Source organism: Salmo trutta, chromosome 13 (genome assembly GCF_901001165.1).
Source record: "Salmo trutta chromosome 13, fSalTru1.1, whole genome shotgun sequence".
NCBI classification, from domain to species: Eukaryota; Metazoa; Chordata; class Actinopteri; order Salmoniformes; family Salmonidae; genus Salmo; species Salmo trutta.
Window position 1 is genome coordinate 46,608,694 of NC_042969.1, and position 24,848 is coordinate 46,633,541.

The 24,848-nt window shown below is 43.3% G+C and overlaps 1 protein-coding gene across 5 annotated transcripts; it reads left to right on the top strand.

Annotated features, from left to right (window-relative positions):
• Positions 1-18: 18 nt before the first annotated feature.
• Positions 19-24,563, top strand: LOC115205867 (protein FAM124B). Of its 5 annotated transcripts, none has more exons than XM_029772256.1 (5): positions 19-699; positions 950-1,053; positions 18,369-18,400; positions 18,568-19,361; positions 21,689-23,786. In XM_029772256.1, the coding sequence occupies exons 2-5, from the start codon at positions 983-985 to the stop codon at positions 22,526-22,528; spliced, it is 1,737 nt and encodes a 578-aa protein (XP_029628116.1). In that variant the 5' UTR covers positions 19-699; positions 950-982; the 3' UTR covers positions 22,529-23,786. The 5 variants fall into 5 exon arrangements, with proteins under 5 accessions (XP_029628116.1, XP_029628118.1, XP_029628117.1 ...); XM_029772258.1 differs by lacking the exon at positions 19-699 and adding an exon at positions 5,955-6,043 and having other exon boundaries at positions 979-1,053; positions 21,689-24,563; XM_029772257.1 differs by lacking the exon at positions 19-699 and adding an exon at positions 18,182-18,265 and having other exon boundaries at positions 999-1,053; positions 21,689-24,563.
• Positions 24,564-24,848: the final 285 nt, after the last annotated feature.

The following is a 24,848-nucleotide window of genomic DNA, read 5'->3' on the forward strand; positions in this document are numbered from 1 at the left end:
ACAGTCAAACTGTTACTCAGCCAAGAAGAGGAATTCAAAATAACCATTTGTATTGCTTTCAAACAGTGGTAGCCAACTTTGAGTCTGCACTTGCTTTAGAACTGCAATGTTTCTTACTGAATCCCCTCAAGTGAATGTTATTTCTCAGTGTGCAATTAAGTTGGTTGAGGCCACATGACATGGGATAAATGTGCATCTCACAAATACTACAGACAACTGCTATGACAAGTTAATGTTGATTATTAGAAAATTAATTTAATGAGACATTTGTGGCCAACAGAAGATGCCAATTATAGACTCCAATGTTCCAGAATGGCTACCACAGAACTAGAATCATTATATTTGCTATGTCTACAAACAAATCACATGCTGGAACACATCAAGAATGTGGCAATGTAACAAGGGCTAAAATGGGGCATAGGTGCCAGGGTTGTTAATGCTCTTTAACAGAAATGTGACAGGAGATGGCCTCAATTTCACAGGATTCCATTCTCATTTACATTACGGAAGTGGTATTACCTCCTTTGCCCCTCAAAGGCTAGTTAACCCGTCTGGACTATCCTTTGTCTGCTCATACGTGACGGTGAGACGACTGCCATCTGGCGCTATTCTGCATATTATTTTCCTCATTTAGACTAAGCCCTTTCTCCCATTTTTCATTTCTCCTGGTCAACTCTGCACGTCTTTATTCATGTGCGGGTGAGTAGACATGACTTTTCTATTTATCTTTTTTTTTTTTTTTTTTACAGCCTTCCTTAATAATGACATTCTACTCCCTGTATAAAATAGCTATGTCTAAAGGTACCAGTACAGCAGATGACGTCAGTGTCCCAGCTAGAACGATGCTCGTGAAAAAAACAGACTTCGCTAACGGGCTGACTGAACGGTGCCAATTCTTGTCATCAGTCTAGAAGTTAAGGCCACTACAAAAATGTGCTTTTCTCCATAGGACTCGATTGAAGTCCGGTGGCATTAAAGGACAATGCTACGAAGATCGATTCTATTCAACGGAACCGTTGATGAAAACGTGGATTCGGGAGCTGAGACTGCCGAGTAAGTTCCTTAAGCTAGTTAGCTAGCTAGCATTTGTTTGCGGTATCCAAGTACTGGCAAGATGTGAATCATTACCATTTCTCTTTGTGCAGTATAAGTTCCCCAGCAAAATCTACTTCAGTGTTTTCTATCAACGTTACAGGCGGTGTGATTAGCAAACGTTAATAATTTAAAACGAGTCACACAACTTAGTGGGTGGGAATCACTAGCTAGCTACAATAGCTTGCCGAACGTTTTTGCATGCAACAACAGCCCAAACAGGCAATTGTAAATGGTCAACCTCTTTCTGGTCTAAATTAGCTAGGTAGCTACAGTTACACTTATGTCAGTTACAATCATCTTATGTCAACTTACAAGTAAGAACTTAATGTGGTTTACTAACCTTTAATTAGCTAGCAAAAAATTAACTGTTGGCTTGATTGTTGCTGTTTAGTTACCAGCTAGGCTTCTCTAACTCACCACGTAGCCGTTGTCATAGTAACGAAAGATGCACGTTTCCACGGCTAGATGACACTGCTGGGCTAGGAACGTACAGAGAAGGAGCTGCCAGCAAGTAAGGTCGCACTGGGAGCCACATTTGAAATTGAATACATTGAGCAGGGTGGAAAAAGTCGCATTAATACACTATGTAAATGTTTTTCGGGAGGGTTGTGGTCACCATTCATGTAATACATTAAATATATACATCTGCCTGTGCCCAATGTTTGTACCATGTTTTATGCTGCTGCGATGTTGTTTGCTACCATGTTGTTGTCATGTGTTGCTGCCATGCTGTGTTGTTGTCCTAGTTCTCTCTATGTCGTGTTGTCTCTCTTATGTCTGTTTTGTACTATATTTTTATTTAATGTATTTTTAATCCCAGCCCCTGTCCCCGCAGGAGGTCTTTTGGTAGGCCATCATTGTAAATTAGAATTTGTTCTTAACTGACTTGCCTAGTTAAACACAGGTTAAATCATGGCTAAGGGCGTTATCCAACCACTCCGTGTTGCATCGTACAGAAGAACAGCCCTTAGCCATGGTATATTGGCCATTTACCACAAACCCCCGAGGTGCCTTATTGCTATTATAAACTGGTTACCAATGTATTAAAAATACATATTTTGTATATGATATACCACAGCTGTCTGACAATCAGCATTCAGGGGTCGAACCACCCAGTTTATAATGTGAATTCACACCACACCTCCTCGTTATTGCTTAAATATACAACAGGGTTTGGCAGCTAGGCTTGCCCTCCAGCCAATTTGTTCCTGAGCTTGTCGGCGGCCAGAATATAATTAGCAAATAGGTTACTAGCTGCCCAATTCATAGCCCTACACTACACATTTAATTAACTTGGTTATTGGCCAATCAATTCAATGACTAATAATTTATTTCTGATTAGTGGTAAAATCACCCATGTCTATTAATAGTACATATGTTAACCGTTAATTGGTTAGCTGCTGAAAATACATTTGACTGGTCATGCTTATTGGTCTATAGGACATTTGCATAATTTTGTGGAATTAAATTGGTGCATGTATATTTTCGTTAGTCGTCATTAGGGATGCACATATGACATTTTTGGCCGATATCCAATATTTTCCTTGCCCAAAAAAACGATACAGATATTACAATTTTCTGTGGCCTTGAAGCATTCTAGTAAAGTTTAGAGGTCGACCGACTATGATTTTTCAATGCCTATACCGATTATTGGAGGACCAAAAATGCCGATGCCGATTAATCGGCCAATTGTTTTTTTATTTTATTTGTAATAATGACAATTACAACAATACTGAATGAACACTTATTTTAACTTAATATAATACATCAATAAAATCAATTTAGCCTCAAATAAATAATGAAACATGTTCAATTTGGTTTAAATAATGCGGAAACAAAGTGTTGAAGAAAGTAAAAGTGCAATATGTGCCATGTAAAAAAGCTAACGTTTAAGTTCCTTGCTCAGAACATGAGAACATTTGAAAGCTGGTGGTTCCTTTTAACATGAGTCTTCAATATTCCCAGGTAAGATGTTTTAGGTTGTAGTTATTATAGGACTATTTCTCTCTATACGATTTGTATTTCATATACCTTTGACTATTGGATGTTCTTATAGGCACTTTAGTATTGCCAGTGTAACAGTATAGCTTCCGTCCCTCTCCTCGCTCCTACCTGGGCTCAAACCAGGAACACATCGACAACAGCCACCCTCGAAGCAGCGTTACCCATGTAGAGCATGGGAAACAACTACTCCAAGTCTCAGAGCGAGTGACGTTTGAAACGCTATTAGCGCGCACCCGGCTAACTAGCTAGCCATTTCACATCGGTTACACCAGCCTAATCTTGGGAGTTGACAGGCTTGAAGTCATAAACAGCGCAATGCATTGCGAAGGGCTGTTTTGAATGAATGCTTACGAGCCTGCTGCTGCCTACCATCGCTCAGTCAGACTGCTCTATCAAATCATAGACTTAATTATAGCATAATAACACACAGAAATACGAGCCTTAGGTCATTAATATGGTCGAATCCGGAAACTATCATCTCGAAAACAAAATGTTTTTCCTGTCAGTGAAATACGGAACCGTTCCATATGTTATCTAACGGGTGGCATCCCTAAGTCTAAATATTCCTGTTACATTGCACAACCTTCAATGTTATGTCATAATTATGTAAAATTTTGGCAAATTAGTTAGCAACGAGCCAGGCGGCCCAAACTGTTGCATATACCCTGACTGCGTGCAATGAATGCAAAATGACACAATTTCAACTGGTTAATATTGCCTGCTAACCTGGATTTCTTTTAGCTAAATATGCAGGTTTAAAAATATATTCTTCTGTGTATTGATTTTAAGAAAGGCATTGATGTTTATGGTTAGGTACAGTCGTGCAACGATTGTGCTTTTTTCACAAATGCGCTTTTGCTAAATCATCCCCCGTTTAGCGAAGTCGACTGTCTTTGTTAGGAAGAAATAGTATTCACACAGTTCCCAACGAGCCAGGCGGCCCAAACTGCTGCATATACCCTGACTCTGTTTGCAAGAGAAGTGACACATTTTCCCTAGTTAAAAGAAATTCATGTTAGCAGGCAATATTAACTAAATATGCAGGTTTAAAAATATATACTTGTGTATTGATTTTAAGAAAGGCATTGATGTTTATGGCTAGGTACACGTTGGAGCAACGTGTACCTAAGCGATTATATGCAACGCAGGACAGGCTAGATAAAATGGTAATATCATCAACCATGTGTAGTTAACTAGTGATTATAATTGATTGTTTTTTAATAAGGTAAGTTTAATGCTAGTTAGCAACTTACCTTGGCTTCTTACTGCATTCGCGTAACAGGCAGGCTCCTCGTGGAGTGCAATGTAAAGCAGGTGGTTAGAGCGTTGGACTAGTTAACCGTAAGGTTGCAAGATTGAATCCCCGAGCTGACAAAGTAAAAATCTGTTGTTCTGCCCCTGAACAAGGCAGTTAACCCACCATTCCTAGGCCGTCATTGAAAATAAGAATGTGTTCTTAACTGACTTGCCTAGTTAAATAAAGGTGTGTAAAACATTATTATATTTTTTTAATCCGGCGTCCAAAAATACCGATTTCCGATTGTTATGAAAACTTGAAATCGGCCCTAATTAATCAGCCATTCCGATTAATCGGTCGACCTCTAGTGCATTTCAACAATACTGTGTAACTCCGGTAGGGCAACATCTGAAAAATTGCATCTACTTGGTAGTGTGTGCCGGTGCTCGACCAGTCGGCGAAAGCCAACATCATCCACGACAGAGATCGGTTGATAGTCAATGAATTCCATTTCACCTTTTGAGTTGTCTCGCTGAAATGTTCTTATTCTTTCAAATGACTGCTCGACTTAACTTGTTTAGTTCTTGGAAGTGTGCGCTTGGTATTTTTCTGCTTTTGTTCTGTGTAGCGCTGTATTTTTCGTGGCATCATTACGTCATCTACCTATGTTATATAGGTATGCACGTCAGCTTTGACATCGGTTTTGCACATCAGCGTTAAACTAGACATCGGGCCGACGTTGGCATTTTTAGCTAATATCGTCCGATTCCGATATGCTTACTGATATATCGTGCATCCCTAGTCATCATGCATATTATTTATCACAGCATACAGAGCCTAGTTTGAGGAACGGAATAGCCTACCACCTGTCAGGCAGCCCGAGAGTAGCTCCTCAAAAAGTCTGTAGGCTACTGGAGTGAAACCTACTTTTGTAAGACCAGTCATTGCGCAACAAATAACAATTCTAAATGCAATAATTTGTTAACTTGTGGCCACGATTTAAAAGGAGCTATTTTTATTTCTCAACTTGTAATTAAAGTACTATCAGCACGTCACCCACCACATTGCAGTGTGAGCTTGAGGCAGTATAATTGTTTGAAACCTGAATATTTTACTTTACTTCAAATAATAAGACATGCTTCCTTCAAAGTAGCCTTGCAAAAATCCATCCATAGAAACAGAGGCAATTATTTTATAATGCCTTCTCCTGTACTATTTGTAGTATTTTTGGTTTTATCACCTATAAAATAACTAATAACTGGACGGGAGAGAAGAGCTTCGTTGGGAAACTTTACTAATCCAAACCATAGTAGTACAACACAGGGGCATGTTCGAGGCAGCACGTTTTATCAACGTATCAAAATTAAGAGGCCACAGTATTAACCAATCAAGTAAGTGATAATCCTATCTAGGCAGATTACCATGTTAATAGACCAATCTATTACACTCGTTTACACCGTAACAGCTCACATATACATTTTAAGCATTACCGCAATTGTAAACTAAGCCCCATTTTAACAGAGATCAATAAATGTCAACAGGCTACATTTGTTTTGTTTTTTCAGTCTTTGAACTCAATAGTCTTTGAACTGAACAGTCTTGTTTTTGTTACTTACAGGTCAAGGGTTTTCAGAACATTACAGATCCTTTCAGGATACCTACGTTCCTCAGGCTGCTTTGTGGGACTCCTTGAGCTTGCTGGAGTTGGTAAGTTTCCAGTGTTGGCTAGGCAACTTGACTTGGGCTGAGGTTGCTGTCCAGGAACATTGATGAGCGGTCAGAACTGGAGCCGTCTGTGGGATATCGGGGATGTCCTCTGGGGTTGACAGCTCTCTGTCCTCAGGTAAGTAGTCCTGTTTGTCATCGCATTTCTAGCTGTGCCACTAGAGATCCTGGTTCGAGTCCAGGCTCTGTCACGACCGGGAGACCCATGGGGCGGTGCACAATTGGCCCAGCGTCGTCCGGGTTAGGGGAGGGATTGGCCGGCAGGGATGTTCTTGTCCCATTGCGCTCTAGTGACTCACAATGCACGCTGACCCTGTCGCCAGGTGTACGGTGTTTCCTCCGACACATTGGTGCAGCTGGCTTCCGGGTTAAGCGGGCGTTGTGTCAAGAAGCAGTGCAGCTTGGCTGGGTTGTGTTTCGGGCGACGCACGGCTCTCGACCTTTGCCTCTCCCGAGTCCGTACAGGAGTTGCAGCGATGAGACAAGACTGTAACTACCACTTGGATACCATGAAATTAGGGAGAAAAAGGGAGAAAAAAACTTGTCCCTTTTGGCACCTCTCCATGGCAACATGTGAACAGTGTTTGTCTGTCCTGAATGAGGTAAGTCACAGGTCCCAGTCTCTGGTTTACTGTCTCCTGAACTGTCTTCCTCCTGGAAAACTCTGTGTTGTCCACCATGGTCATGGTGTTTCTTTTGTTTGCCTTGTTTTTCTTCCACTGTTTCAGCGAAGTCAGGTCTGAGTTGCTTGAAGCGTGTTCAGATCTGGCGATTCAGGAAGAGCTCGGCTGGGTCCGACCTGTGACTGTGAGGGGTACTGCGGTACACGGGCTGAAAGTTGGCTTAGCGATGCTTGAGCGAGACAGTCTGTTATCCTCCCAAGACGTTTTTCAATCAGAGCTCTCTTGAATATCTGGACTGACCTTTCTGCGGCACCATTTGAGGCAGGATTGTAGGCAGGAACAAGGGTCTGCTTGATTCCATCATTTTTTTTTAGGAATTGTTTGAAATCGGACCAGTTGGGGTCCGTTATCTGACATAATTTCTTCGCACAATCTATAGGCTGTGAACAGGCTTCGTACCTTTTCGATGAGGTTCTTTGATGTCATTGAAGACGTGAAGAACTTCTAACCACTTTGAATGACTGTTGATGATCACTAAAAAGTTCTGCTTTTCCTTTTCAGCAAAGGTGATGTGAATTCTCTGCCACACCCACTCTGGCCATCTCCAAACATGAAGTGGCGCGACAGCTGGCATCTTCTGTACTGCTTGGCAGATTTGTCAACTCTGCACTTTCTTCTGTCACTGTCCAACCCTGGCCACCAGATGTAGCTACGGGTTAAGGCCTTCATCTGACAGATGCCAGGATGTTTGTGGGGAAAGTCCTCCAACAGTCTCTGTCTGTGCTGGGGGTATGATCACTCACAAGCCCCAGCGTACACAGCCTTGATCTTCAGACAACTTGTGTCTTCACATGAAGTATGGTTTCATACGTGACGGATGTACTCACATGAAGTATCTTGGCCACCCATTTACAGTGTAACTCCAAACCTTGCTGAGTAGCGGATCTTTTCTTGTACTTTGCGCAATGTCTTTTGCACACACTGGCAACTCATCCACTTGTGAGAAGTAAAATATGCTTCCCTCGGCTGTGATGTCTTTCTCTTCTCTTGGTAGTCTTGACAACGCTGTCAGCATTACTGTGATCAGTTGACTTTCGGTATTCAATGTCTTAGTTGTACGCCATGAGTAGGAGTGCCCATCTTTGCATTCTCAATGCTGCTAAGATTGGAACCATAGACTTGGGTCCCAAAATATCCAGCAAAGGCTTGCAACCAGTGATTAACGTAAACTTTCATCCGTATAGGTACTTATGAAACTTCATGACTCCAAAGATGATTGACAGGGCCTCTTTTTTTTTCTGCGTCTGATAGCGTCCGCGAAGCAAACACAATGGGTTTTTCTTCTCAATTGTCCATGATGTGGGAGATCACGGCGCCCACACCATATTGTGATGCCTCACAGGCAAGCTTGAAGGGTCGTTTGGTGTCGTAGTGCACCAGGACATTACTCTGTAGAAGCAGTTGTTTGCTTTTCTCAAACACTGCGTCGCATGCGGCAGTCCAATTCTTCTATTCTTAACAGGTTGTGCAACGGCTGGAGCAAGGTTGACAGGTCCGATAGTAATCAGTCATAATACTTTAGCAGGCCTAAGAACGACTTCAGTTCTGTTACGTTGGTTGGCTTGGGTGCTTTGATGATGGCTACAAGTTTTTCATCTGTGGGATGCAGTCCTTGTCAATCTGATGGCCCAAGTATTCCGCACTGATTTGTAAAAACTTGCACTTTGAGAGTTTCACTCAGCTTTTTCAGATATTCATCTTTAGAACCATCCGGGATGAGGATGTCATCCAGGAAACAGGTGACATGTTCGATTGCTTGTAAAATCTGGTCCATGACCGACTGAAACATTGAAGGAGCACTTGAGACACCGTAGCTGAGGTGTATACATACCTGTACAGCCCACGGTGAGTGTTGATTTTCAGATATTTCTCAATCTGTGTCCAACTAGAGCTGCTGGTAGGCGTGCAAGATATCTAATTTGTTGAACAATGTCCCTCCAACTAGTGCAGCGACTAAGTCCTCAGTGTTTGGTAAGGGATAAGTCTCCTCTTCTACGCTCTGGTTGGTGACCTTATAATCGCCACATATCCGAATGGATTTGTCACTATTGGTGCGTGCCAGTAACTCCTTTCGACTTTGATCTTTGTCTCCTCAAGCTTATCCAACTCCTTGTCCACTGCTTCCTTCAATGAGTATGGCACCGGTTTTGCCTTCTGGAAAATGGGCTGAGTGTCAGGACGCGTCCTGACCTTTTCTTAGAAATTTGTCCCTTCTGAAAACCACCTGGTGGCGCTGTAGTACAGCTTTGAATGCCGGGTCTGTCTGTCACAGCCTTTTCCACTGAAAATATGTTCTGCCAGTTCAACTTTTCTCTAGCCAGTTACGGCCCATCAGTGCAGGTCTGTCTCCTTTGACAATTACCAATGGCAAAGTCGCATGTTGTTTTTCATACTACACTGGCTCTTTAACATACTCTAGCGAAGGAATTTTGTCACCTGACTAGGTAGTCAACGCAGTTACAGGTTTCTTTAACTACAGGTGAGACAGAGCAATGGTAACACACTTCTGAGACCAGAGAGACAGCGGCCCCTGTGTCTAACTGCATGTCCAAATCCTTTCCATCCAAAGTAACATTCACTGTAATGCCCTTTTCCCCATTGGAAGTAGTGTAAACTGTATTCACTGCATTTACATGATTTGAGCCTCTCTTGCTTTCCCTGAATATTCCAAGAACACCAGGGAGCTAACTCCATTGACAATGCCATCTCACATGCCTTTCTGAATGTTAGATCCTTCTCTGCTAGCATCTTGTACTGCATAGCTTCAGAGCACAGTCAAATTCAAATAAAAAATTATATTTGTCACATACACATGGTTAGCAGATGTTAATGCGAGTGTAGCAAAATGCTTGTGCTTCTAGTTCCGACAGTGCAGTAATATCTAACAACTAATCTAACAAATTCACAACGACTACCTTACACAGACAATGTAAGGGGATGGAATAAGAATATGTACATATATGGATGTGCGATGGCCGTGCGGCACAGGCAAGATGCAATAGATGGTATAAAATACAGTATATACATATGAGATGAGTAATGTAGGATATGTAAACATTTATTAAAGTGCCATTATTTAAAGTGACTAGTGATACCAATTATTAAAGTGGCCAGTGATATGAGTCTGTATGTTGGCAGCAGCCTCTCTGTGATAGTGATGACTGTCTGATGGCCTTGCGATAGAAGCTGTTTCAGTCTCTCGGTCCCAGCTTTGATGCACCTGTTCTGACCTCGCCTTCTGGATGGTAGCGGGGTGAACAGGCAGTGGCTCGGGTGGTTGTTGTCCTTGATGATCTTTTTGTCCTTCCTGTGACATTGGGTCCTGGAGGGCAGGTAGTTTGCCCCCGGTGATGCATTGTGCAAACCGCACTACCTTCTGGAGAGCCTTGCGGTTGAAGGCAGTGCAGTTGCCGTACCAGGCGGTAATACAGCTCGACAGGATGCTCTCGATTGTGTATCTGTAGAAGTTTTAGGTGACAAGCCAAATTTCTTCAGCCTCCTTCACCACGCTGTCTGTGTGGCTGGACTATTTCAGTTTGTCCATGATGTGTACGCAGAGGAGCTTAACTTTCCACCTTCTTCACGATTGTCCCGTCAATGTAGATAGGGGGGTGCTCCCTCTGCTGTTTCCCGAAGTCCACAATCATCTCCTTTGTTTTATTGACATTGAGTGAGGGGTTATTTTCCTGACACCACACTCCGAGGGCCCTCACCTCCTCCCTGTAGGCTGTCTTGTCGTTGTTGGTAATCAAGCCTACCACTGTAGTGTCGTCTGCAAACTTGATAATTGAGTTGGAGGCGTGCATGGCCACGCAGTTGTGGGTGAACAGAGAGTACAGGAGAGGGCTGAGAAAGCACCCTTGTGGGGCCCCAGTGTTGAGGATCAGCGGGGTGGAGATGTTGTTTCCTACCTTCACCACCTGGGGGCAGCCCGTCAAAGTCCAGGACCGAATTGCACAGGGTGGGGTCGAGACCCAGCGCCTCAAGCTTAATGATGAGCTTGGAGGGAACTATGGTGTTGAATGCTGAGCTGTAGTCAATGAACAGCATTCTTACATAGGTATTCCTCTTGTCCAGGTGGGAAAGGGCAGTGTATTGGCGATTGCATCGTCTGTGGACCTATTGGGGCGGTATGCAAATTGAAGTGGGTCTAGGGTATCCGGTAGGATGGAGGTGATATGATCCTTGACTAGTCTCTCAAATCACTTCATGATGACAGAAGTGACTGCTATGGGGCAATAGTCATTTAGTTCAGTTACCTTCGCTTTCTTGGGAACAGTCCACAGCATTCTCACGTAGGTGTTCTTTTTGTCCAGGTGGGAAAGTGCAGTGTGGAGTGCAATAGAGATTGTGTCATCTGTGGATATGTTGGTGCATCCCTAATTAGTAGGCCTACCTACTCTATTAAAATATATTAATCTTACTTTATTTCTCTAACGCCAAACTAGTATGTCTTGTTTGCAACAAAAACCGCAGTTTACCAAGAATTCAGTCTGAGAATCTGAGCATGCTACTTTTCAAAAAGTAGATTTTTTTCACCCTAGACATGAGGCCCGAGTCTGACGCAGAAAGGAGGTAGGCCTATTGAAGGAGTCTGTAGCCATGAAGTGCTTTGAAAGGCTGGACATGGCTCACATCAACACCATCATCCCACAAACCTTAGACCTACTCCAATTTGCATACCACCCCAACAGATCCACAGATGACGCAATCTCTATTGCACTCCACACTGCCCTTTCCCACCTGGACAAAAAGAACACCTACGTGAGAATGCTGTTCATTGTGGCCTCCCGAGTGGTACAGTGATCTAAGGCACTGTGCCACAAGAGATCCTTGTTCAAGTCGAGGCTCTGTCGCAGCTGGCCGCGACCGGGAGACCCATGGGGCGGCGCACAATTGGCCCAGCGTCGTCCGGGTTAGGGGGAGGGTTTGGCCGGCAGGGATGTTCTTGACCCATCGCACTCTAGTGATTCCTGTGGCGGGCCGGGCGCAATGCACGCTGACACAGTCGCCAGGTGTACAGTGTTTCCTCCGACACATTGGTGCGGCTGGCTTCCGGGTTAAGCGGGCATTGTGTTTCGGAGGACGCACGGCTCTCAACCTTCCCCTCTCCCGAGTCCGTACGGGAGTTGCAGCGATGACAAGGCTGTAACTACCAATTTGGATACCATGAAATTGGGGAGATAAAGGGGTAAAAAGAAAAGAAAATGCTGTTCATTGACTACAGCTCAGCGTTCAACACCATAGTGCCCTCAAAACACATCACCATGCTAAGGACACTGGGACTAAACACATCCCTCTGCATTTGGATCCTTCCTGACGGGCCTTCCCCAGGTGGCAAGGGTAGGCAACAAGACATCTTCCATGCTGATCCTCAACACGGGGGCCTTCCTGTTCACCCATGACTGCATGGCCAAGCACGACTCCAACACCATCAAGTTTGCCGACGACACAACGGTGGTAGGCCTGATCACCTACAATGATGAGACTGCCTATAGGGAGGTGGTCAGGGACCTGGCGGTGTTGTGCCAGGACAACAACCTCTCCCTCAACGTGATTAAGACAAAGGAGATGATCATTGACTACAGGAAAAGCAAGGCCGAGCAAGCCCCCATTCTCATTGATGGGGCTAAAGTGGAGCAGTTTGAGAGCATCAAGTTCCTTGGTGTCCACATCACCAACAAACTAACATGGTCCAAACACAACAAGATAGCTGTGAAGAGGGCCTATTCCCCTCAGGAGACTGAAAAGATTTGGCATGGGTCCTCAAAAGGGCCAAGCCATCCAGGACCTCTATACCAGGCGGTGTCAGAAGAAGGCCCTAAAAATTGCCAAAGACTCCAGCCACCCTAGTCATAGTGTTTTCTCTGCTAATGCACAGCAAGGGGTACTGGAGTGCCAACTCTAGTTACAAAAGGCTTCATGCTCTTAAGGATCGTACCCTTTTTTTCAACTTTCGCCTAAAATGACATACCCAAATATAACTGCCTGTATCTCAGGACCTGAAGCAAGGATATGCACATTCTTGATACCTATGAAAGGAAACAACACTTTGAAGTATGTGAAATTAATGTAGGACAATATAACACATTAGATCTGGTAAAAGATTATACAAAAAAAAACATGCTTTGTCCAGAAAGGCCATAATGTATTATTGCAGTTTAGGCGCAATTTTGATTTTGGCCACAGTGTGTGCAAAGTTTCAGATTGATCCAGTGAAGCATGGCAATACTGGACAATATTTTGTATCAATTCTACCCAAATGTGCCGAATTGGTCAATTGATATATTTTCAAATACATAAATATAGAGAACATACAAAATTGGTATGGTAATACAAATTTTAAGTTTACACACTCCCAGGAATGTTATACATGATGGATCATTAGCTTATACACCAACTTTCACACATCTAGATGCCGGGGTGGGTGTGGAGCCAGAGACAGCAGGGGTTCAAACTGTAGAACCCAGTTCCTACATTTGAATATAAAAATGGATTTTATCAAACAAAACTATGCTACATTTTATCTCTTGGACCATCAGGATGTAAGTACACTACTATTGTAGCTGGAAACGGCTGATTTTTAATGGAATTATCAGCAACCATCACTCGTGTTCCAATGGCACATTGTGTTAGCTAATCCAAGTTTATAATTTTAAAAGGCTACTTGTTCATTAGAAAACCCTTTTGCAATGATGTTAGCACAGCTGAAAGCTGTTGTGCTGATTTAAAGAAGTAATAAAATTGACCTTTAGACTAGTTGAGTATCTGGAGCATCAGCCGGTTTGATTACAGGCTCAAAATGGCTAGGAACAAAGAACTTCTGAAACTCATCAGTCTATTCTTGTTCTGAGAAATTAAGGCTATTCCATGCAAGAAATTGCCAAGAAACTGAAGATCTCATACAACGCTGTGTACTACTCCCTTCACAGAACAGCGCAAACTAGCTCTAACCAGAATAGAAAGAGGATTGGGAGGCCACGGTGCACAACTGAGCAAGAGGACAAGTACATGAGTGTCTAGTTTGAGAAACAGATGCCTCACAAGTCCTCAACTGGCAGCTTCATTAAATAGTACCCACAAAACACCATTCTCAACGTCAATACTGAAGGGGCGACTCCGGGATGCTGGCCTTCTAGGCAGAGTTGCAAAGAAAAAGCCATATGTTAGACTGGCCAATGAAAAGAAAAAATTAAGATGGGCAAAAGAACATAGACACTGGACAGAGGAACTCTGCCTAGAAGGCAGCATCCCGGAATCGCCTCTTCACTCTTGACTTTGAGACTGTCATGTTAATCACATTAGCGCATGTTAGCTCAACCGTCCCGATATAGGGACACCCATCCTGTAGAGGTTAACAGCTACTACCCCCAAGCCATAAGACTGCTGAACAGCTAATGAAATGGCTACCCGGACTATTTGCATTGCCCCCCCCCCCCCCCCCCCCCCCCCTTTACGCTGCTTGCTACTCGCTGTTTATTATCTATGCATAGTTACTTTACCCTTACCTACATGTACAAATTGCCTCGACTAGCCTGTACCAACGCACATTGACTCGAATCCGGACCCCCTGTATATACAGTTGAAGTCGGAGGTTTACATACACCTACATTTAAACTCAGTTTTTCACAATTCCTGACATTTAACTCTAGTAAAAATTCCCTGTTTTAGGTCAGATAGGATCACCACTTTATTTTTAGAATGTGAAATGCCAGAATAATATTTGATTTATTTCAGCTTTTATTTCTTTCATCACATTCCCAGTGGGTCAGAAGTTTACATACACTCAATTAGTATTTGGTAGCATTGCCTTTAAATTGTTTAACTTGGGTCAAACGTTTCGGGTAGCCTTCCACAAGCTTCCCACAATAAGTTGGGTGAATTTTGGCCCATTCCTCCTGACAGAGCTGGTGTAACTGAGTCAGGTTTGTAGGCCTCCTTGCTCGCACACGCTTTTTCAGGTCTGCCTACAAATTGTCTATAGGATTGAGGTCAGGGCCAATATCCTGACTTTGTTGTCCTTAAGCCATTTTGCCACAACTTTGGAAGCATGCTTGGGGTCATTGTCAATTTGGAAGACCCATTTGCGACCAAGCTTCCTGACTGATGTCTAGAGATGTTGCTTCAATATATCCACAGAATTTTCTGTCCTCATGATGCCATCTATTTTGTGAAGTGCACAAGTCCCTCCTGCAGCAAAGCACCCCCACTACATGATGCTGCCACCCCCGTGCTTCACGGTTGGAATGGTGTTCTTCGGCTTGCAAACGTCCCCCTTTTTCCTCCAAACATAACGATGGTCATTATGGCCAAACAGTTCTATTTGTGTTTCATCAGACCAGAGGACATTTCTCCAAAAAGTACAATCTTTGTCCCCATGTGCAGTTGCAAACCGTAGTCTGGCTTTTTTATGGCGGTTTTGGAGCGGTGGCTTCTTCCTTGCTGAGTGGCCTTTCAGCTTATGTGGATATAGGACTTGTTTTACTGTGGATATAGATACTTTTTGTACCTGTTTCCTCCAGCATCTTCACAAGGTCCTTTGTTGTTCTGGGATTGATTTGCACTTTTCGCACCAAAGTACGTTCATCTCTAGGAGACAGAACGCATCTCCTTCCTGAGCGATATGACGGCTCCGTGGGCCCATGGTTTTTATACTTGCATACTATTGTTTGTACAGATGAACGTGGTACCTTCAGGCGTTTTGGAAATTACTCTCAAGGATGAACCAGACTTGTGGATGTCTATTAGCTTGTCCTGCGTTGCATATAATCGATGCGGTGCATGTTAATTTATCATCGAATCACACCCTACTTCGCCAAATGGGTGATAATTTAACAAGTGCATTCGTGAAAAAAGCACTGTCGTTGCACCAATGTGTACCTAACCATAAACATCAATGCCTTATTTAAAATCAATACACAAGTATATATTTTTAAACCTGCATATTTAGTTAATATTGACTGCTAACATGAATTTCTTTTAACTAGGGTAATTGTCACTTCTCTTGCGTTCTGTGCAAGCAGTCAGGGTATATGCAGCAGTTTGGGCTGTCTGGCTCGTTGCGAACTGTGTGAATACCATTTCTTCCTAACAAAGACCGTCATTAATTTGCTAGAATTGTACATAATTATGACAACACTGAAGGTTGTGAAATGTAACAGCAATATTTAGACTTAGGGATGCCACCCGTTAGATAAAATACGGAACGGTTCCGTATTTCACTGAAAGAATAAATGTTTTGTTTTCGAAATTATATTTTCCAGATTTGACCATATTAATGACCAAAGGCTCGTATTTCTGTGTGTTATTATAATTAAGTCTATGATTTGATATTTGATAGAGCAGTCTGACTGAGCGGTTGTAGGCAGCAGCAGGCTCGTAAGCATTCATTCAAACAGCACTTTCCTGCATTTGCCAGCAGCTCTTCGCTGTGCTTCAAGCATTGCGCTGTTTATGACTACAAGCCTATCAACTCCAAAGATTAGGCTGGCAATACTATAGTGCCTATAAGAACATCCAATAGTCAAAGTTATATGAAATACAAATGGTATAGAGAGAAATAGTCCTATAATAACTACAACCTAAAATTTCTTACCTGGGAATATTGAAGACTCATGTTAAAAGGAACCACCAGCTTTTATATGTTCTCATGTTCTGAGCAAGGAACTTAAACGTTAGCTTTTTTACATGACAAATATTGTACTTTTACTTTCTTCTCCAACACTTTGTTTTTGCATTATTTAAACTAAATTGAGCATGTTTATTTATTTGAGACTAAATTGATTTTATTGATGTATTATATTAAGTTAAAATAAGTGTTCATTCAGTATTGTTGTAATTGTCATTATTACATATTTTTTTTTATATCAGCCAATTAATCAGTATCGGCTTTTTTTGGTCCTCCAATTATCGGTATCGGCTTTGAAAAATCATAACCGATCGACCTCTAGTTTATACTTGCGTACTATTGTTTGTACAGATGAACGTGGTACCTTCAGGCATTTGGAAATTACTCCCAAGGATGAACCAGACTTGTGGAGGTCTACAATGGTTTTTCTGAGGTCATGGCTGATTTCTTTTGATTTCCCCATGATGTCAAGCAAAGAGGCGCTGAGTTTGAAGGTCGGCCTTTAAATACATTCACAGGTACACCTCCAATTGACTCAAATTATGTCAGAAGCTTCTAAAGCCATGATGTCATTTTCTGGAATTTTCCAAGCTGTTTAAAGGCACAGGTCAACTTAGTGTATGTAAACTTCTGACCCACTGGAATTGTGATATAGTGAAGTAATCTGTCTGTAAACAATTGTTGGAAAAATGACTTGTCATGCACAAAGTAGATGTCCTAACCGACTTGCCAAAACTATAGTTTGTTAACAATAAATTTGTGGAGTGGTTGAAAAACGAGTTTTAATGACTCCAACCTGAGTGTATGTACACTTCTGACTTCAACTGTAGCATCGTTATTGTTATTTGGTACTTTTAAACTTTTTAGTTTATTTAGTAAATATTTTTCACTAAGGTCTACACCTGTTGTTGTATTCGGGCATGTGACAAAAAAAATCTTTTGAATTGATGATGGTGTATAATGGAAAAGGGAGACTATTCAGATATATGTTTGTCCTACAAGAGGGAATCTTAGCACTTCTCACACATCACATAGGCCTAAACCAAACAGAAAAGACAGCAGGAAACAAACAATAGGAACAGTCAGAACGATAACTTTCCTACCATCCCATGCCTGCGCATATGGGGAGTTCTTCATAATAGTGATAGACCCTGGGATGAAAATCATCCCAAAGCGTGGAGTGCGCCGCCATTTGTCTAATTTCTATGACCTGATGGGAGATCAAAGCAGTGGTGGAGTGGGTGCTCTGGGCTTGTAATCGTGGCGATCTTTGCGCTGTATAGCGCGTTTGTTCAGTAGGTGAGGGGGATCCAATCAGTTTAGATTCCGTTAAAAAAATTAAATAGTAGGTCTATAGGCTACTCCAGCCTACACACTGCGAAACTTGAAAGAACGTATTGTTCTCAGTCAAGCGAATCGATACAATGTATCACTTGTGCAACAGTGGGCTTTGAAAAGGAAACAACGAGATGTACAACATTGCTTCCAAACGGCACAGATGTCAGATTTTTCTTCTTCTCTATATTAATAGTAATTACAAGTTGCACATCAAATTATTTAGGGTTATATGATTGTCTGCTCTGCCATTCTTCCCCATCACACTAGGGCTGCCAAGAATATAGGTTTGCTATAAGATGTAAACGGGAAGATAATGGACCAAAATTATAAAATGGCTCCTGACTACCAAGAGATGTATATAGTGAGAAGAGCCCTTCTGAAAATACATTTTAAATCGTGTTTGAATTCAACAAAAAAATCCAGTGCGGCTTTACTTCCTGGCTATTATGACTCTTCCCTGTATGTTCCTAGCTGCCATGGTGACTACGTTTGATTTAAGGATGAGGGGTATCTGGCTGCTAGATCATTTACTACTGAACAGATTATGGTACAAAGGTATAGTTTTAATGTGTGCTAAAACAATGGCTTATTGATTTTGTTTTTCCATTATGTGTTTTTGGAATTGCCTTTATAATTGTCTGCCACTCTTATTTTCTAGATCTGATTGCAGTAAGATGACATCATCAAGCAGTAAGTATACCATTTATATTTCTTTCGCACATGCATGTTGTTGGTGTCTCTTCTGATAAAGACAATATTCTGTTCAAACTGACTGTCTTATTCTGTAATGTCAGTGGAAGGATTTTTCTTCAGTTTCATACCTCCCTAACCCTGTTCCTCTGTGGCTATATTGTCAGGTGAGCTACTGGCCAGTCGGGTCCAGGAGCCCCTGATGATGAGCATGCATCTGCTGGCCAACCCCGGGGACTCGCTCCTGCTGCAGCACACCCTGGACCGCCTCCTCCGCTGGGTATGCCCCAGCCTGCGCCTCTTCCATGTCTCCGAACGGGCCTGCCCCCTCCGCGACTACGCCCGCTCCCGCTTGTGCCCCGTGGCTGGGTACCCCTCCCTGGCTGTGACCGTCTTCCTCCATGAGGCCTACGGCGAGGAGCGCATCCTTCGGGTGCTGGACTTCCTACAGCGCCCCCCCTGGCAGTACCACCACACGGAGAGCTGCGGTGGGAGGACTGGGGGCGTCCACATTACCTCCTCCACCTCCCCGGCCAATGCCCTGCTCCGGCCCTACCTCCTGCCCAGCCGAGACTTCTACAGCCTGGGCACGGGGATGCCTGTGTGGGGGGTGCGCCCGGTGCACTGCGGCGGGGAGATGCTGCGGGTGACGCTCTACAGCAGCTACGATAACTTTGACGACGCGGTGCGGCTTTATGAGACGGTGCTGCAGAGGCAGGTGGAGGAGCAGAAGACTGGGTTCTGTTGGTTTACGCTCTACACAGAACCAGGGCTGTGTCTGCAGCTGGCTCTCAAACAGCTCTCCCCAGGGGTCAGGGTGGAGGCCTGCAACTCCGCTGTGCTGCAGTTCAGGGTGGAGGAGATGGGTCAGCTCGTGCCCCTGCTGCCCAATCCGTGCACGCCCATCAGCGCTATACGCTGGCAGACCGAAGACCTGGACGGGAACAAGATACTCTTCCAGGTATTTTAATTGACATGACACTATTTCCTATATTGCACTACAGTACTTGTATTCAGACTCCTGTGTGGATCTGTGGTCAGAGATAGTGCCAGTAATATATAGATGGAAATAAGCTACTGTGTATTTTATGATTTGCCTTTTGTCTTACCTTCGCCACACTGCGTCTTCTTGCTGCATTTCTTTCCCTACATTTAAATGATGAGAAGTGCGAAGCCCAGTTGCTTCTCGAGATGGAAATATGTTTGGGTTTAGAGTTGTGGTAAATGTTTAGCTGCTATGTGAAACCTCTGTGGTTTCTGCCTCCAGAGGAGCTATTGGAAGCAATCCTCTATGGCTGTGAACACCAGAGGCTGGTGGGAGGAGCTATGAGGACGGGCTGCAATGGTATCAAACAAATGGAAACAATGTGTTTGACTCTGTTTCATTGATACAATTCCAGCCATTACAATGAGCCCCTCCTATATTTCCCCCCACCAGCCTCCTCTGGAAAACATGTAACGCTGGATGAAGTTACTCTGATTATCTATTAGCTACAGTGAGACTACTGGTCTGCATTCAGGCTGATTGTCTTGTAAAACCATCAGGATAAAAAGTAGGCCAGTAGCAAAATAATGTAAACGCAGTCTGTGTGTGCAGCACAGAGATGCAGCGAGCTCCAAAAGTATTGGGACAGTGACACATTTTTGTTGTTGTTTTGGCTCTGTTCTCCAGCACTTTGGATTTGAAATGATACAATGACCAGGATATTTTCATCCGTATCAGATAAACCGTTTAGAAATGACAGAACTTTTTGAACATGGTTCCCCCATTTTAGGAGACTTATGTGTATTAAATTAGTCAAGTGTAGTATTTGGTCCCATATTCATAGTACGCAATGATTACATCAAGATTGTGACTCCAAATTTGTTGGATGCATTTGCTCTTGGTTTTTGTTGGGTTTCAGATTATTTTGTGGCCAATAGAGAACTTTACAAAAATAATTAACAAAGGAAGTTGCAAGAGGAACATAAACTGGGGATAAACCAAATAAAAGGTTGCGCTCAAACAACCCAGGCCTCTATATCACCTGTCCCCTCCCTGGCCTAGGCATAAATGACAAGGCTTAAATACCCTACCTTGGAACCCTCAATATGGACCATAGCATTATTAACCAATCATCAATTAGCAGGTTCAAATACAGGCATGAAATCACAAACTGATTCAGGCAATAATCAATATTAATAATCAAAACAAACAGCAAATGCATCCAACAAGTTTGTGGCGTCACAAGCTTGATGTAATCATTGTGTGCTATGAATATGGGACCAAATACTAAACTTTTGACTACTTTAATACGTAAGTGAATTTGTCCCAATACATTTGGTTCCCTAAAATGGGGGGATGATGTACAAAAAGTGCTATACTTTCAAAAAGGTTCACCCGATATGGATGAAAATACCCTAAGATTAAAGCTGACAGTCTGCACTTTAACCTCATAGGTATTGTATCATTTCAAATCCAAAGTTCTGCAGTACAGAGCCTAAACAACAAAACATGTCACAGTCCCAATACTTTTGGAGCTCACTGTATACCACTGCACTGGTTTCCCCTACTCTATAAATGCACCCACTCCCACACAGAATGATGGCCTTCAGGCGTTCTCGGGTTTTATATAGTATCAAACACTCTCATTTACCTTTCCTTCACCAAATGTTGGCCAATAAATGGAAAACACTCCAAGCCAACGCTGTGTTCAGGAAGGCAAAGCATAAAATGGTTAACATTGAAACATACTTTCCCCGTTGCAACCACTGCATAAATGCATATTAACTTTGAGAGGCATGAATCGTCCGAATGGGCTGGATACAAGCTAAGATTTTGGTTGTCAATCTTAAAGCTGCAATATGTACTTTTTTTGTCCGACCCGACCAAAATGGGAGTTAAAAATCTGTAATTCCCATTGAAAGCAAATCTAAGAAGCGGTAGATCTGTTCTATATGCGCTATTTCTATTCTTCCCACACTTACATTTTGTTTTTGCGTCTTTTACTTTCAGTTTTGTACGCCAGCTAAAAATACAATATTTTTGGTTATGGAAAATATATTTCACAGCGGTATAGATAGTACAATGATTCTCTGTGCTTGTTTTGTCACAGAAACTGAAATTAGGCAAACTATTAGACTTTTAGCAACCAGGAAATGGCGGGGCGATTTCTGCATAATGCATCTTTTAATTGGAACTTAGGTTTGTTTTTCCTGTCTCTGTGGGCTCCATAATTGTTGAACCATCCATTCCTTTCACCTCAAGTCTTCCAGAGAAAGTTAAAACTGTCAATCTCTGTCCCCCAGGTGAAAGCCCCAGAGCAGCCTCAGCGACCCCTGACCTGTGCCTTCCCTCTGACCTGCCCCAGCGTCTCGCCCAGAGGGCTATTAAGGAGCGTCGTGTCCTCCCCGCCAGCAGCCCACGCCCTGCAGCCCTGCGGCCAGATGACCCCAGTGACCCGTCCAGGGAACAGGCCGCGCACCGACCCAGGCCTGGATAGGCCTGTTTTACCCGGGGGTCTGCGGTGTGGGGGAGGGGGGGAGAGCATGGGCTCAGACAGCTGCTACAGCACCCCTCCAGGCAGCTCCTGCTACTCATCTCAGCGCAGCAGTCCCGCCACGCTATCCGTTAACCAACCCCACGAATCCTCCCCTCTCTCATGCTCCGCCTCCCCGGCGCGGCCCTCCCTGTCCATCTCCCATCTACTGCTGGAGGAGGAGGAAGAGCCGGAGACCAACGTAGACACGGGCGTCCCCGTGACAACGACCCCGCGCTCGGACACAGACTTCACCATGGCGACCAGCTCGAGGGACACAGGCGTCTCGGTGACGCAGCGTTCCGAGAGACCAGCCGCTGTGGGGGCCTCTGCCCTGGAGAGCCTGGCAAGGGAGCTGAGTGCCTGTCTACCGGAAGCTCTCACACCTCCACCCCACCACAGGACTTGGGTTGTGAGCAGCTCAACCAAAGCTGCCAGTCCTGGGTGCAAGGCAGGGTCACAAGCCTGGGATAGCAGTGTTATCAGCTGGGCATCGCCGGGTCAGAGCCACTCCAAAGGGCCTGTGGGGCCACAGACTCCTGCTAAGCCAGCAGCAAAGGCTCTGTCACCCACACACGGCACAGACCCAATAGATGAGTTCTTCATCTGACTCCTTTGTGCAGTGTAGCGGGCAGGCAGTTGTAGGACATTTTGTCACTATCTAACATAATGTAACTTGATGTTCCCTCCAGAGAGAGACTGGGAAGCTCATTGAAACCATGGAGACACAAAGGACCTAAGTTCCTGGTGCTCAGACCGTCATGCCAGTCTAGGTTTGCGTCCAAAATGTCAACCTATCCTATGTAGTGCTGGTGGGCTCTAGTCAAAAGTAGTGCGCAATAGGGAATAGAGTGCCCTTTTGGACGCAAACTAGCTAGGCTAGGACGGGTAAAGCCTATAGTAAATGAAACAATGTTACGCCCAGGGATTTCAGATATACAATAATTGTGTAACTAACTAGGCTACTATGCATTTTATTACCAGTGGAAGTAGAAATGGATACAAATATGTGCCGCGAGTGAGTAGATACATTTGTGTGGTTGGTTAGTTCATGTGGTTGGTTAGTTCATGTGGTTGGTTAGTTCATGTGGTTGTCTGTGCACTGTGAAAGCTGTGTGATATCGGAGTGGTAGCGTATCTGAGTGAACTAAATCCTTACCCCAAGAACGCACTGTCTATTAGGTCTGACTCCTGGGTCAGAGGTTACTATTGTACAGTATCATTATCCTATTTTTCTAGAATTTACACATTGTATTTCAACAATGACTGTTGTATCTTCTAATACTATACTAAACCATTGGTTGTATTGAGTAGACCTTGCCAAACCACTGTGTTGAAAGGACACATTTTGATAAGACATTAAATGCTGATAATTCATTTATTTTCGGGAAACTTTTTTGTAAAGCTGTTTGTTTCAAGGACTGTGGTTTGGCTGCATATTTTTGTAATCTGTGTTTTCAAAGATGGATTGAAGACTAGAATACAACGAAAGACTAGAGAACTAAGAGATACTGCTTGTCTGAGATGGTACTCTGTTAATAATGTATAAAGTGTTGGCTGACATTACCATGGGGCCTTGCAAGGCTGTCTATAACCTAGGGCTAGACGATGCTTACCAAACTGGTCGTCTAGAGGCGATTTTCTTAGACCAATTAGCCTAAACTTCGACTAAAAAGCGCTTTCAATGGCGAATCTCCATTGAGAGTGCCTTTTAGTCCAGGACTATGCGTAATCTGTGTCTGGGGAAACCATCCATAATAATTTTATGAATTGAGACGTGAGTTGTGAAATAGGATGGTTGTTGTTTAATCATGTTTCTAAAAACAATTATGAACCAGCATTATGCATCACTAAATTATTATTCACTATTCTGACAATATACTGTCATTTGTTTCAGATTGTTTCTAAGACATTATGATGATGAATGTAACTTCAATACCTTTTGTACTGATGCATTGGGTATCATCTATTGAGCCCTGTTTATACCTGGTGCTAACATCTGTACGGATCTTGTCCACATTCTGATTGTGCCCACATTTTTAGACAGGTGTAGACTATTAAAATAACTGATTGTGATCAGATCTTCCTGACCACCTTTTGGAGGTAGTCGGGGACAAATTGATTGGTTGGATAAAAGCACAGTGGGCAGAGTTTGGTAATGAGGATGTTAGTGCTGGTCCGGGTGGGCGGTGTTTGCAGTGGGTGAAAGGTGACTGCATCTGTTTTGAAACCGGGCTGTCCCACCAGTCATGATGGGCCGGGTGCCCCATTCAAAGCCGAAGTTGAAGTTGGCTCAGAACAAAGTGATGTAGGCCTATGTCAAGCACGTGGAGTAATGACTTAGGGCTGGATTCAATCTGTATCGCAGAAGTATTGCGGAATATCCAGGTTATAGCTCAATTTAAAGGTGATATTCCTGCGTTCGCGGTAAATGCTGCATCTTTTCGGCTCAATCGGAACTTGCCTTTACATTTTAACGCTGATCTTCCGCGATACAGATTTAATCCACCCCTTTGGAGTTTTTACATGCGTAAGTGTTGTTCGCTCTTGTTAAATCCCAATGCAACTTTATAATCTACTGATATAGGAAATTACTAACTCACTGACCTTTTTTCCAAAAATAAAGCGTTATGATGCCCTCCCCCTTACTGGCACAGGTCACAGGTTCTAATCTTGCCGATGCCCTTTCTCAAAAAAGTGAATTACACATTCAGTTGGCTTTGTTGAATATCTTAAATGTGCAATACCAAAGCATAAACATTCTTAAGAAATCTTTAAGAAGACACAGCTTAAACGTACAGTGCATTCGGAAAGTGTTCAGACCCCTTGACTTTTTCCACATTTTGTTACGTTATTATTCTAAAATGGATTAAATTGTTTTCCCTCATCAATCTACACACAATACCCCCATAATGACGAAGCCTTCCAGA

Bases quoted from the DNA above. Each gene is read 5' to 3' on its own strand.
- LOC115205867 (XM_029772256.1), top strand. From the start codon at position 983: ATGCTACGAAGATCGATTCTATTCAACGGAACCGTTGATGAAAACGTG. The intron at 1,054-18,368 runs GTAAGTTCCTTA...CTTATTTTCTAG, and splicing joins TCGGGAGCTGAGACTGCCGA to ATCTGATTGCAGTAAGATGA. The intron at 19,362-21,688 runs GTATTTTAATTG...TCTGTCCCCCAG, and splicing joins GGAACAAGATACTCTTCCAG to GTGAAAGCCCCAGAGCAGCC.